At 31.5% G+C, this 14,099-nt stretch overlaps 1 protein-coding gene across 3 annotated transcripts in view; it reads right to left on the reverse strand.

Moving 5' to 3' along the window:
* Syt14 (synaptotagmin 14) overlaps positions 1 to 7,548 on the reverse strand; it is a 132,690-nt gene extending 125,142 nt beyond the window's left edge. The window contains exons 1-2 of one of the 3 annotated variants that reach the window (XM_026387457.2): positions 7,422 to 7,548; positions 343 to 558 (exon numbers count right to left, since the gene is read on the reverse strand). In XM_026387457.2, coding sequence (XP_026243242.2) covers positions 343 to 558; positions 7,422 to 7,533 — 328 coding nt within the window. In that variant the 5' untranslated portion in view covers positions 7,534 to 7,548. Of the gene's footprint in view, positions 1 to 342; positions 559 to 3,848; positions 4,918 to 7,421 lie in introns of those variants that run through there. The other 2 variants (XM_026387460.2, XM_077802727.1) reach the window with 2 other exon arrangements.
* Positions 7,549 to 14,099: the final 6,551 nt, after the last annotated feature.

Consider the following 14,099-nt stretch of genomic DNA (forward strand, 5'->3'; position numbering starts at 1 on the left):
GCTTCTGTAACAGTATATGAGAACTGATTCCACCCACGAGAACACCACATTCATTTCTTCTATATCATGCATGTTAGGCATATATGTTCATTGTGAAATGAGAGCTACAATCTAAATATTACTTGTATTATTCAGTGTTTTACTTTTTGGTGTTTCAGTACTAGTTTTGATTTATAGCTTGAGCCCAATGATTTCAATAAATTATATTCTCACAAAGGTGACTCTGATGTCTTCTTCTTGTTTACTGTACAACCACTGATGCTTACAATTTTAGATGTAAAAAAGAATCTAAGATAATAATAGTGTGTCATTTAAAAACAAAAACAAAATAAACTGTCTTACCTTCGTCTATTGATGCTTCACTACTATATCCATCATACTCTGCAGATAAAGGACTGTATTTTTGTCTTGTTTCCCAAGCGTAGTTCTTTTGTCTAGAATCTACCAACTGTAGTCTAGAATTATGTGTTCTGGATAAGGCCTCATGATATTTACCCAGTGCTTCATCTTCACTTTCAGAGGATGAACCATGCTCATCTTTGTCCATGTAGGAATTATCTATTTGGAATGACAGGAAGAGGAAATGATCATTTAAACGCAATAAAACATCATAAATTTCCTAAAGTTTTACATCCATATGTATGTGACACACATATACATCTCAGCATATAGATGAAATCAATTAAGAGATAATCCTTGAAATTATTGAAATCCTTGAAAATCCCTTAAACTGTCCTTTAAAGCATAGTGTTTTATAGGTGCATACACAAACATACATACACACACCCTGAATCCCTGAATTTTCAGCTTTAGAGAAATATAATTTTTCATGTAAGACATCTAAGCTTTAGATTTTTATGTTTTAATGGAAAAAAATCAATTTGTGTATTCTAATTCTTTAAATAATCTTAGTCCCAGGAATTTTTCAATCTTGAGACATATAAAGGAAATTACAAACCTTTTAAAAGGATCAGTAACAAACAAATGAAGTTATGGTTGCTGTCAATATATATAGATCTGATTCAAATAGTTAATAAGATACATTTTTTATTTTCATTTTGGACAATAATTTCAAAACTGGCAATGCTCAGTACTACCAGTGAAACAGAAATGGGCAGATATAATTATTGGTGAAATTATAACTGGTACAATTTTTTTTTTTTGGTACTGGGGATTGAACTCAGAGGCACTCAACCACTGAGCCATATTCCCAGCCCTTTTTTGTATTTTATTTAGAGACAGGATCTCACTGAGTTGCTTAGCACCCTGCTATTGCTGAGGCTGGCTTTGAATTAGAGATCCTCCTGCCTCAGCCTCCCAAGGCACTGGGATTCTAGAGAACAAGTTGGCAAAACATATCTAATTCTTAAATCTGCCAAGTGTCTTTGATTCATTTCTAGGAATTTGCCAAGTCCATTTCTGAGAATTCAGCCAAAGAAAACTGACAGGTGAACAAAGATATATGTTTGAGACAAGTCACAGCATTATGTTTAATAGCAGAAGAAAAACAAAATAATATATAACCAAAATGTCCATCACTGGGCCTTGGTTAATAACTTATAATGTGTTTATACAATGACATATTTACTATACAGTCTTAGAAGTAAAGTGGTAAATTTATAAGTACTCACAGACAATAATTAGAATATCATGTTAAGAGAAAAGAAGAAGTTACATCATACAAGGTATGGTTATATTCCTATCATATCACACACACACACACACACACACACACACACACACAGATGCACATACATTCTATATACTCCTTCATGCAATACATGTACACAGACATTCAATCTATACTAAACTGCTAAGATTTATTATCTGTGAAAAGTGGTATTACTAGAAAATTTTTACTTAAATATACCTAAATTTCAAACAAAATTTTCAAGAGATATAAATTTATGTTATTTTTAAAATCACCTGCAGCAGTTAGAATAGTTCATGATTTCATAAAACGTATTACTCATTGTGTAGCCAACAGTCTCATGTGACTATTTAAATTTAAATTAGTTAAAATTAAACAAATTTAAAAATCCCAGTTTCTATACTGTCAGCCACATTTCAAGGGCTCATAGCCACATATAGCTAGTGGGTAATATAAGGAATAATGCCAACATACAGAACTTTACCACTGAAAGTTCCACTGAACAGTGCCAAGAAGATGGCAGAGCTGGTCTAGAACCATAGCCTTCTGACTGTTCACAATTGTGGGCACTCTGAAGATACCACAGTGGTGGGTTTAAGGCAGCAGGAGGACTGAAGCCCTGTGAAGGCACCTACTGTGTAATCAAACTTCATCTATTATAAAATGCTACTTGAAGTAGCCTTATATTCAGAAGTAAAAAAGGAAACGCTTCCTCTTTATTCTGTATCTTATAACTCCTATGCCAAGACCTAAAACACAGGTATTAGTAATACTATAGTGTGGCTAAAGATAGGATTAATCTGTGGGTCAAAATACTCTCAAAATGATTTTTGGAATACAACATGTTTAAGTTTAGTACTAACTATACTCAGGAAGACTCGAGGGATATTTGGTTTCTTTAGGTAACAACATGCTTTCTAATGAAAACAAAGCAAAACAAAATAAAAACCTTGTTTTTCTATGTGTAATAGATTCATTACTGATGTTTATCATATTGTTATTTTCTGAATAAAATATTATGTAAAATATTTTACTTTGTTTATTTTATTTATTTTTGCTACTTTGAATAATAAGGCTACTAAACCAGAATTGCCAAAAACTACTGAATCTCACATTCAAAAACTACTATAAGAATAGACTGTTATTTTATAAGAAAGTTAATTTACAGAAAATTCCAGATGTATATTTTATAAAAATCAGTGTATTTTTAGTCTTGTGATTAGACCCGCAATAAATGGAAATGACAAAGGATTAACAGAAGCATATTGCAGTTAGTACAGTATAAACTGCAATGACGTTTTGAAAATTTCACAAATACTATGGTGGAAAACTACAAATGTTTACACAGAATTTTAATTCAATATAAAGAACTTATGAATAATAATTTATTGTTCATGTATACTCATTCTGAACTAAGTAGTCATAAAATTTTTAAAGTATGGCTAAATGAATAAATACATATCCTTAAGCATGTTATTCAATAAAATAAGATCTGCTCTCAAGGAAAAATAGAAAACATTTTATTTAAATTCTTACTAGGGCAGATTTGAAGAACAATGCTGTATAAAGGACTTATGAGTTAAACATTTAAAATTTTAAAATACAAGTAGAGGATACCAAATAAACTGACTAAAGTATACACTTTCCTGAAGAAAACCACGGAGTTTCTGGTTGTAAAACAAATGGCCATTAAGAAAAGTTAGGGGGCAGGGGATATAGTTCACATACAAGGGCCTGGGTTCAATCCCTAGAAAAAAAGAAAATAAGGAAAAAAATAGCTGGGTGCTTACAATCTCAGCAATTCAGGAGGCTGAGACAAGAGGAACCAAGATCAAGGCTAGTCTAGGCAACTTAGGGAGAAACTGTCTCAAAATAAAAAATAAAAAGCACTGGGGATGTGTCTCAGTGATGGGAGTGCCACTGGATTCAATGTCAGTATCAAGGGGAGAAAATATGGCCAAATGATGTAGGAATCAGCAGCCATACTTTGTGGTATACCAGTAACACAAAGGCTCCTGAAATGATTCTTTTTAAAAAAGACTTTTAAATATTTCCCAGTAAGAAGATTCAAGAAATTTTTTAATTAGATACACAGGCACAGACAGGAAAGTTAGGAAATTTGGATATTGTTTTCCTAATCAAAAACAAAAACTCAGGAGGAAATTTAATCACTCAAACCAACATTAGGAGACCTCACCTTTTTCTGGTACTATCTTAGAATATTTTTCAACTTTACTCTTTGCTGTTCCTTTCTTGGAAGAATTGGCTTCATTTTTCTTTGTTTTAATGTCTCCTTTCATTTTGTGGTATTTTGTTAGGTTTATTTGTTGATTGATTTTTCCAGAAAACTTATTTTTAGAATTAGTTGATGATGCTGGATACATATCTTCTTTCATAATAGGTTTCTGTCTATTGCTTGTCAAAATATCTTTTGGAGAACATTCATTCCCTTTGAATTCTTTACCTTTAATATGTTTTTCAGCTTCCTCTGAATGATCAGAATGCCCTAAATCAATAAGATGTTCACTTTTATTGAAATGGCCGATTTTCTCTTGATCTCGTCCCAAAAACGCATACTGAGATTTAGCATATTCTCTTTTATGATTATCTGTAACAATATGTTTCTTTTTTTCAGACAGCATGCTTATTCCATTGGTGGTATTCTCATTTTCTTTCATTTCTTGAGATCTTACCTCCCTTAAATCATTCTTACCATCATTGGAGATTCCTAATCCAATTTTTTTACATCTGTCAATACTTTCAAGCCCATGACAAGTAGATCCAGCTTTTGTATTCTGCTTCATAACTGAGATCCCATCATTTTTCATGTAGCCTTTCAAAGAAGAATCACTACCATTACCAGTTTCTTGATACTCTGATAGAATCTGTAGCCTATCATTAGTGTGTTTAAATGATCTTTCTTCATGCATTCCTTGCTCTTGAGAAGCAAAAGTATTATTACAATTTATTTCCTTTGCTCTGTGCTCTAAATTGGACTGTGTTTTCTGACAAGCAGTGTTGTTGGAGACTTCTGGTAACATGGTATTTTTTGACTCAGAAGTATTCACAGTTTCTTCTGTGGCAGAAATTTCCTCTTCAGGGCGAAAGCCATTTATCATACTTGTTACCTGCTCAGCAACTGAGTCAGTTAAAGCATAGCTGACCTCCCCAACAGCAGTGGTCAAGTCTTCTACAGCACTACTGATTGTGTCCACCAGGGAGGACACTCCCCGCAGATTTTGTTGAAAATTTTTGAAAAATGCCATTTTCTAATTCTTTGTTCCTAAAAGGTACAACAATGGAATTTTCTCTTCTCAAATTATCAACTACTTTGGAACTTGGATTAATACTTAAATGTTGCTACTCCTTAGCTCAATTAGTATTTCATACAGTGCCTTTTAATTTTTCTGTAAATTCATAAAGCATTGGTAGAAATATGTTGAAGTAAAGACTCTTCAAAAACAAATCAAACCACTTGGTTTAAATGTAATGACATTTTTTTCCCACTCCATAGCTATCACAACAGCAGCAAGATAATATTTTCCCCTCAAACACTATTGGTTTTTATCCTATACCTGAAAGAAGAATATAAAAAGGATTTTTATTATGTACTTTCAGTTTATTTATTAATAGTCTACATAAGGGAACTATCCTATTAACAAACTACCAACATCATTTCAAATAAAAAATATTATGGGGAAAATACATTGACAATTTTGCACAGAGGTAAGAATGAGAGAGCAGGTGCAGATATCTGTTGAGTGGCACATGCAAAGTATTATAACTTGAAAATTTTATCTTATTTGATTTTATAACAACCCTATCTGATAAATATTCTTCCTATTTAATAAATAAAAGAAAAAAACAGGACTCAGAAAAATTAAGAAAGTCCCTGACACCTCAGCTCCTCAAGGTCAAACTTGTTATATTAACAGTAAGGGAATATTTAACTTTTCTACTCTAATTTGCTTACAGGTTCACAGTAGGGTTTTCCAGAGACTATATAACAGATTGAATGTAGAAGCAGATACCAGAATTCAGCTGTCTCCCATTATGCCAGTTATAATAAATTTCTTTGTTTTGCAAGAAAATGTAAAAATTTAAAAAAAAATTCTCACTCTTTTTTTCTAAACTTTTCTTTTAGGTTTTGGAAAATACATATTTTTTTAAATATTAAGAATGTTATTTAAATTACATGCAATAGCCTTTTAGTTTTTTTAATTGACAAGATATATTTTTAAACTTTGTAAGTTTTAACTTCTAATATGGCCCACATTAATATATATAACCCACATAAATAAAAGCTCTTCAGGGTCCTTAATAATTTTTATGGGGATAAAGAGGGTTTATTTGACCAAAGAAAAATCAGAAATGCTGAACAAGAGAATGAACAACAGACACTAAAAGAAATATCTTTAACCAATTCATTCATACAAATGATCAAAAAGCAGGACTGAGCTAGGCTTGGTAGTGCTTGCCTGTCACCAGGCAACTTAGCAGGCTGAGGCAGGAGGACTGCAAATTTAAGGCCAGCCTTAGCAACTTAATGAGGCCCTGTCTTAAAACAAAAGATAAAGAGAGAGAGGAATGTAGCCCAGTAGTAAAGTACCCCTGGGGTTCATCATCAGTACCAAAAAAAAAAAAAAAAAAAAAAGCAGGAAGTATAAGAAACACTGAAATTAACCGAGTCAAAACCACATGAAGTATGACCATTTCTAACACAAAATTCACAAACTATAATTTAATAATTAATAGACTTTTGTAAGTAGGGATTATCACCACTTAAGTTATCAAAGTTAAAAAAAAAAGCATGTTTCCAACATATGTATACAAACAAGAAAGACAAGGCTTCTCTGCTATTAATCATCAAAGCTATTACTCATCAAAACTTTTTTTTTTTTTTTTTTGGTAATGTGGATTTAAAAACCAGGGACACTTAACCACTGAGCCATATCCCTAGTCCTATTTCACTTTGAGATAGGGTCTTACTAAGTTGCTTAGGGCCTCACTAAGTTTCTGGGGTTGCCTTGAACATGGGATCCTCCTGCCTCAGCTTCCCCACTCCACTCGCTGGGATTATAGGCGTGCACCACCACGACAAGCACTCATGGAAACTCTTCTCAATTAAAAATTTTATCCCTTATCTTTGGAAATTGAAAATTTAAAAATTCTTATTTAATAATGAAGCAAAAGAAAAACCCTGCAAAAAAGCTTTGCAAAAGATAAAGAATAATATCATAAACTGCCTTCCCCAATACGTAAATATTAAGTAATATAATGCCTATAGTGCCAAGGGAGGGAGTGAACACTGCTTTTTATAATCAGAATTTATCTATACATTAAATTAGTAGGAAAAAAATCACCTCCTCCAAGCAATAAAATTATCCAGCAGCTGAAAATTATACTGCAGGTAAAGAAAAAGTGTGACTAGTATCAAAAACTTTCTGGGGGTATGGGGAGAAAGCTCTCTAGAAATCTATGTGACAATGTATTTGAGCTATATAAAGTAATCAGATATCTCTTTCTTCTAAAAGCATATATTATAAATGAAAAATAAAAATGTTATTTTGTGATAGTAGACAATTCATCTTTATATAATAACTTAGCAATTCATGGCCAAAAGACAGATGTCTGAACATAATTTATTCATTTTTTAAAAGGAAGAGGCTCAAATATAAGTTTACTATATGTCAAAGCCAATTTTCTTATTGTATGTATTAAAATAAATAAAGAATACAGATAAAAAGAAAAGAAGTAATATGATACTTACACATTTTGTCTTGTGAATTCTTCCTTGTATTGTATCCTGAACCAAGATCTGGAAACCCGCCAACATTTTCAAAACAGAACTTCTTATTAATATAGAGAAAAAGGAGCAGCATCAAGATAATAAACACCCCAACAGCTGACAAAAATCCAACTGCCTCTGGAGATACTAGAGAAAAAAAAGTCACAGCTGTAAGCATTTATTTTTCTTTAAGCTACAAATAAAAAGGAAACCCTCATACATAAGTTAGATTAGTGCCTTATTTGAACTATATTTTTAAATCATCATAGTTTAAAATAGTTTATTAAAAAAGCCCAAAGTTTAATGACAGCTGTTAAATACAATCAACAGCACTCATTCAAATTTTCTAAAAGTTTCTCTATAAATTATGTCGAAACAATTTTAAAAGAAAAACAAGAGTCTACAAAATAGGCAGTTAGCAAATGTTTAATCCATTGAAGAGTATTACAAAATTTTTAACAAGAATCAATAAAAATTATTTCTTATGTACAAGAATTATCAAATTCATGAGAACATATTATTATTTAAAGTTCCTGCTTCCTTTTCAATATATACTCTAGTCAAAGGGGATCCACAATATTGCCTTAGAATCGGCAATATTAACTACCACACTCCTTGTTTGGTTTAGCCTCTTCCCCTTGCCTTGAATAGCCAACACTTCTCTTTTCCATATCACACTCATTCACTCAACCAACAAATATTTTTGGAGCATCAGCCATACACCATGCATAGTTATTTACACATCTCTCTGCTTTTCTCAAACAATCTGGTGAAAACAGTTACAATGCAGCATAATAAAGGTTACAATTGGAGAAGAATAAGAACCCTGAGAACTACATCAGTGTTGAAGGATCAAGTAAGCTTTTCTCAAAGTTGTGACCTCCATGATTATATTTTAAGAACCAATAAGAATTAGTTAACATTTCAGGCAAAAGGAAGAACATGTGTGATGTTCTAGAGACAAGAGATCACTGTATATTCCAGAAACAGAATGAAACTGCTCTGATAACTACCAAGATTCTCAAAAAAATTTGGTCAAAAGAATACATGAAACCACTTGGGGAGATTTTGTAGAGTAAGAACAGATAAAACTCTCCTGCAACTTCTCCAACCCCCAGCCATCTCTCTTTCCTTTCAACTTCACTCCAGTCACTACACGGGTCATTTAGAGCCAAATAGGAACTAAATTTTTGAATCTCTAGTACCTAACAAGTATTAGGAAGGAATGTCAAGTCCCAAATATCCCCTACAAACCACAACCTACTCCTTCTTTCTCCATCACTCAAAAAGTATTCAACATGTTATCTACTCTAAGTCTTCCTAAAAACAGATGTACCATGGCAATCAGCATTTAATTTATTTGTTAACAATGAAGTCATTGACTGGTCAGTGATAAGGGCTTTAATCTCTTAGCCTTTCTTTCTTATTTTTGAAAGCCAGGCATACCAGGAGCAGAACTGAGTAGGGCATTAATCAAAGAGGGGTCAACAGTGTTGTTGTAAAAGACTGAGCAGAAGTGACTCTGCAAGAGAGGGGCAATGAGAGTGAAGGGAAGAGATAATCAGGAATGGTTATACTGCCAGCTGTTTTATCAGGTTGTCGCTGAGACACAGGTCATTACTACAACTAAGAAGTCTGACCCAGACATTATCCCTGCCTGCCTTGTTCTCAGCATATTAAGGTATGACATGAAAACAGTGGTGTGCATCAAGCTTGAAGGATGAGGTAAAAAGGAAAATGGATGAATTATCATTAGCATTCCTCATAGCTTCAGAAACAGGACAGAATATGGCATTAAGAGGTAAAAGAATAACTTTGATATTATACTATAAGCAGCAAATACATATAGGAGTTTTCTTCTTAGCCCAGGCCCAAAATACACTCAGAAATATACTGCCCTTAACTAGCCACACAAGATGAGATATTATGCAGCTTGAAAATCTTGCATCCTTCAAAAACTAAATGACAAAACCTTGCTTATATTAATAAAGCAAGTTACTGCTAGTAAAAATAACAAACACATATAGCATACACTATGTGTTGTTCATCATTTTAAGCACTTTACAAATATTAATTCACTTAATCTTCACAAAGATCCTATTAACATCCCCATTATAAACTGAGATACAGAGATATGAAACCACGTGCCCTGCTAGTAAGTGGAGAGTCAGAATTCAAACCCAGTGTGGCTCTGGTGTCTGTTTTCAACTACGACTCATCCTGCCTCTCCTGTTTTTCTTCTCTTGTGTTCTTGTCTTTTCCTATCCCTGACCTCAAACTACATTTCTGTGTTACTCAACCCCCAAATTTCTGTGTTACTCTTTTGTTTTCCTCCCTCCTGTTTTTTTTTTAAATTTCAACCTAGTGTGAAGAATAAACTGTAAACAAGTAAATATAATATAATATAATATAATATAGTAAGGACTATAATAAAGGTACAAGTATAAATTATTACTGGAACACAAAGAAACAACACCATCTGAAAAAGTCACAAAATGACTTAGAAAGGAGATACATTTGATTTTAAAAAAAAGACTAATACAAACTCAATAAATAGTAAAAGGACAGATAACAAAGCATAAAGGCAGAAATAATGGAAATGGCAATTCTATAAGCACTAATGAACAACAATCATGACTGTCTTATTTATGTCTGTGTCCTCAACATACCTAGCACAGCATCACATAGCTGACATACAGACATGTAAATAAATGAATAAATGAATTAGTGAATGAGTATTCAGGAAAGATAAAGAATATATTCTAGGAGTTATGACTGAAAATGAAAGCAAGCTCCAAACTGTTTAAGAACCTTGATTATCATCCTAAAGATTTTATACTTAAGGAACAACATGGTTACAGGTTTGCCTTATAAAACCATATTGATAAAACACTCATAAAACTGGAAAATGATAGGGAACGAATATGGAAAGGTGTGACCAGTTCTTCAACTAAATGGTAGCAACAGTGGCCAAGAAAATAAATGAATTCTAGACCTTGTTTAAGGAAAATTGATAATGACCCAATGAAGATGAGGAAGCAATAAGGATAATTACAGTTCCCAGTTTGAGTGATGGAGTAAATGGTAATTCCACTAACAAACATAAAAAAAAATTAGAGGAAAGATATATGGTTTAGGGCATGGGGGGAAAGAATGAATTAAAAGAAGAGAGGTAAATTATTAGTTTAGCTTTTAACAAGTTACATTAGAAACATCAACAGAGTATTTCAGAGGAAAATATAAGTATGGTGTCCTGGTTAAGGTCAGCTTAGTTATAAAACATTTGGGATTTTTCCCTTTTGCTCCTCTAATTCCATGTGAAAAACTTCACTCACTAACTAAAGCCAAATCAACAAATGTAGGTAGTGGCCTTTATAAATATTATAAATTTTTAGATTTAAAAAAAAAGCTTTTTCCACTAGTAAAAGGAAAATGTACAATAGCCTGTTGTAAATATACTACTCACACAACTCCCTCTGAAGCTATCACTTGTCAATTTTCCATTCATATAAAATATGTATTTATGATTTTAAATAGTGATACTGCTATAAACAAAAAATTAAATAGCATGTCGAACAGAAAAGATTAAAAATCTTCAAATTTCTATTGTCATCGTCATCTCTGGGCTAAAATAACATTATTTTAAATAACATAATACCGGAAGATGGCCAGTAATAGTTCTGAGTACAAACAGATTTGCTAAATCTCACTTCTATCGCATAGAACTTCGATAGAAGATACAATAAGATCAAAGATGTGAATGCTGCACATTATCAACAAAAAACTAAATTACAATTAGACCTCACTAATTAAAAAAATACATTTTCATTCACTGAAAGATGGAATTTCCCTTAAAATGTTATTTATACTATGAATCTGCTTACAGAGCCATTCTGCATAAGTACTTCTAATATGGTTAATTTATCTATATATAAACCTTTTCAAGCCTTTTAGATTATCTACTGTAGGCAAGTAAATCTATTTGAAAATGTCCCTCACCTCCTAAGACTGGCCTTTTAAATCTCTATTTATTTATTTATTTTTTTCATTATTTAGAGAATACTTTATTAGTTTCTGTAATCAAACCCACGTAGATAAGACCTTACATATTTAATAGAGTGCGTTACCCCTGTATTAAATCTCTATTTAAAAAGATGCAGTCAATAACTGGTTTAGGTTAATACACATTTGAAGATTAAATTTGATGAGTGTAGTCAATAACTCAAAATTCTTTAGTGTACTTTTCCCTCATAATCCAAACTTGCAAAATTTTAATGTGCTCTACAACAAAACCAAGACAAACTAATAACAACTTTTAATATCTAACACATAAAGAATGCTTATTTTTTATAGGTAACTGTTGCTTTACAAGCATTATCTCATTTAATTCTCACTACAATCCAATTTGATACAGATATCGAAACTGAAAGACTGAGTACAATTTTCAAGATCTTAATATGATTATTCCGTGACAGAATATGGATTTGAATTTGTCAGGCACACTGAGTCCTGAACTCAAACTGTTAACTGTTAATCTCTTTGTTTCACATATGCCAGGTACTCTTATACTCTCTTTCATTTTAAAATATAGTGTTCAAAACAATTTTATGATAGATAAGTATCATCTAAGAATTCAGATTAGTAAGTTGAGGTTCAAAGAGTAATTAACTTGTGCAAGGTCACATAGTAGAACATATAGCTATGAACCCAGACATTCTGACTTCAGAGTCCATGATCTCAAACGCCAAGCAATATTGCTCCTTAATGCCAACTTGCATATAAAAAATAAGAGATAGCTATGTGACCAAAGTTACACAGCTTACTACATATATTATGAACAAATATTTTACTGCTTAGCTTTCACCTAGGTTAAAAGATAGCAACTGATTTGACTTTCTCAAAATAAGTATATAAATTATAACTGAAATAATTTTTTTTATTAAAGATACTTTTCAAAATATTTTAAAATTAATTTTAGAATAACATTTAAAAATCCAACATTAATAGTACATTCTTATATTATATGCCACATTTGAAAAGTTAAGAATTTTTAAACTGAAGATATTCTATAGAACAATAAGACTGAGAATCATTAATAATGTTCAATAAAGAATATAACTAATATAATTAAACATATGATCCTCTATATGAATTTCTAAAACCATACTATAAAGTAAAATGGGTACAAATTTATAATATTTCATTAGAAAATACATAGTTTAATTTTTCCCAGATTAATGATTATTTATGCCAAGCAAATAGAACTGGCTTGGGCAGTTATCTTTACTCTATATTTAGAGTATATATATATTTAAAAAATCAAACTTTAAAAAGATATCATGAAGCTTCCATAATAGTGGTAAAATTCATTTTAATTTCTACAGAAAACTGATCGTTCAAAAAAAAGCATAAAATAATATAAAGATCAAGGCAAGAAAAATCCATTTTGACTTTCAAATTTAAATTTCATAAAGTCTTTACATTTCTTCACAAAATAACATTTTCTATGTAAAGTTTCCAAGAAAAATACCAAGACTATACATACAAATAATTAATATAAGGTAACTATTTATCTACTAATCCAATATATTTTCAATTTTGATGTTTCAATTTTGTCTGTGCCACAATCATACTCTAAGTTACATTCATTTGTATCAAAACAAAACTCCTTAAAGACACTTTAAAATACTATCCTATTCATTATTCATTATACTTATGCAAAATTAAACAAAACATACCTAGGCTTCATATAATGCTTTAAAACAAAAAGGATAAAAAGCACAACTCACAATTTACATTATAAGGGATATATTGCTGATTTGTCCTGCTGAGCATGAAACCCTAGTCTCTAACTCGATGTCATGGAGACTTTAATAATTCATTTAATAGATGCAATTCTATCTCTTGACCAAAATGTGAACTAGGAAAGAAATCAACTTACTTTTTTTTTTTTTTTAATCACAGAGATCGAACCCAGGGGTGCTCTACTACTGAGTACATCCCCAACCCTTTTTATTTTTTAAATTTGAAACCGGATCTAGCTAAGTTGCTGAGGCTGCCACTGAACTTGTGCTCATCCTGCCTCAGCCTCCTGGGATTATAGGCATATGCAACAGTGCCTAGCAGAAATCAACTTACATTTTAAAAGAAATACTTGTTTTCTATTTAATTAGGTCTATTTTTTTAATATTTTAATCAGAAAAATTCTATAGTTTGTTTTGTTCTGGTTTGGGCAGAATTATATAATTATCAGTGATTCAAAGAAATCATTTAGGAAAAGGTTTAATTTGTTTTGCTTAAACTTCCTTTTGTAACATCTCAACTGCTTGCATAAATCTCCCATGAAATTTTTATTTTATTATATAAATGATGCAAAACTGGAAAGGTGATATATAAACCAAAAAAGGAATAAAATATAATATTAACTCTTTTTAAGATAACATTAAAAAGAGCATTTACTTATAAGTGATATAATTCATTGTTAGTAACTCACATTACTGCACAAATGGCAGTAATGTGGAATACTAAGTGCTTAGCAAAAACAGTGCTCTCTGAGAGAAAGGTACCTGTCTATACTGATATAGTAAGATAGTATCTAACCTGTTTAACATGTCAAACCATCAACAGGTTGAGCTATAACTCCTTCAAGTACAATTAGAC

This window comes from Urocitellus parryii, chromosome 9, assembly GCF_045843805.1.
Source record: "Urocitellus parryii isolate mUroPar1 chromosome 9, mUroPar1.hap1, whole genome shotgun sequence".
Classification (NCBI taxonomy): Eukaryota; Metazoa; Chordata; class Mammalia; order Rodentia; family Sciuridae; genus Urocitellus; species Urocitellus parryii.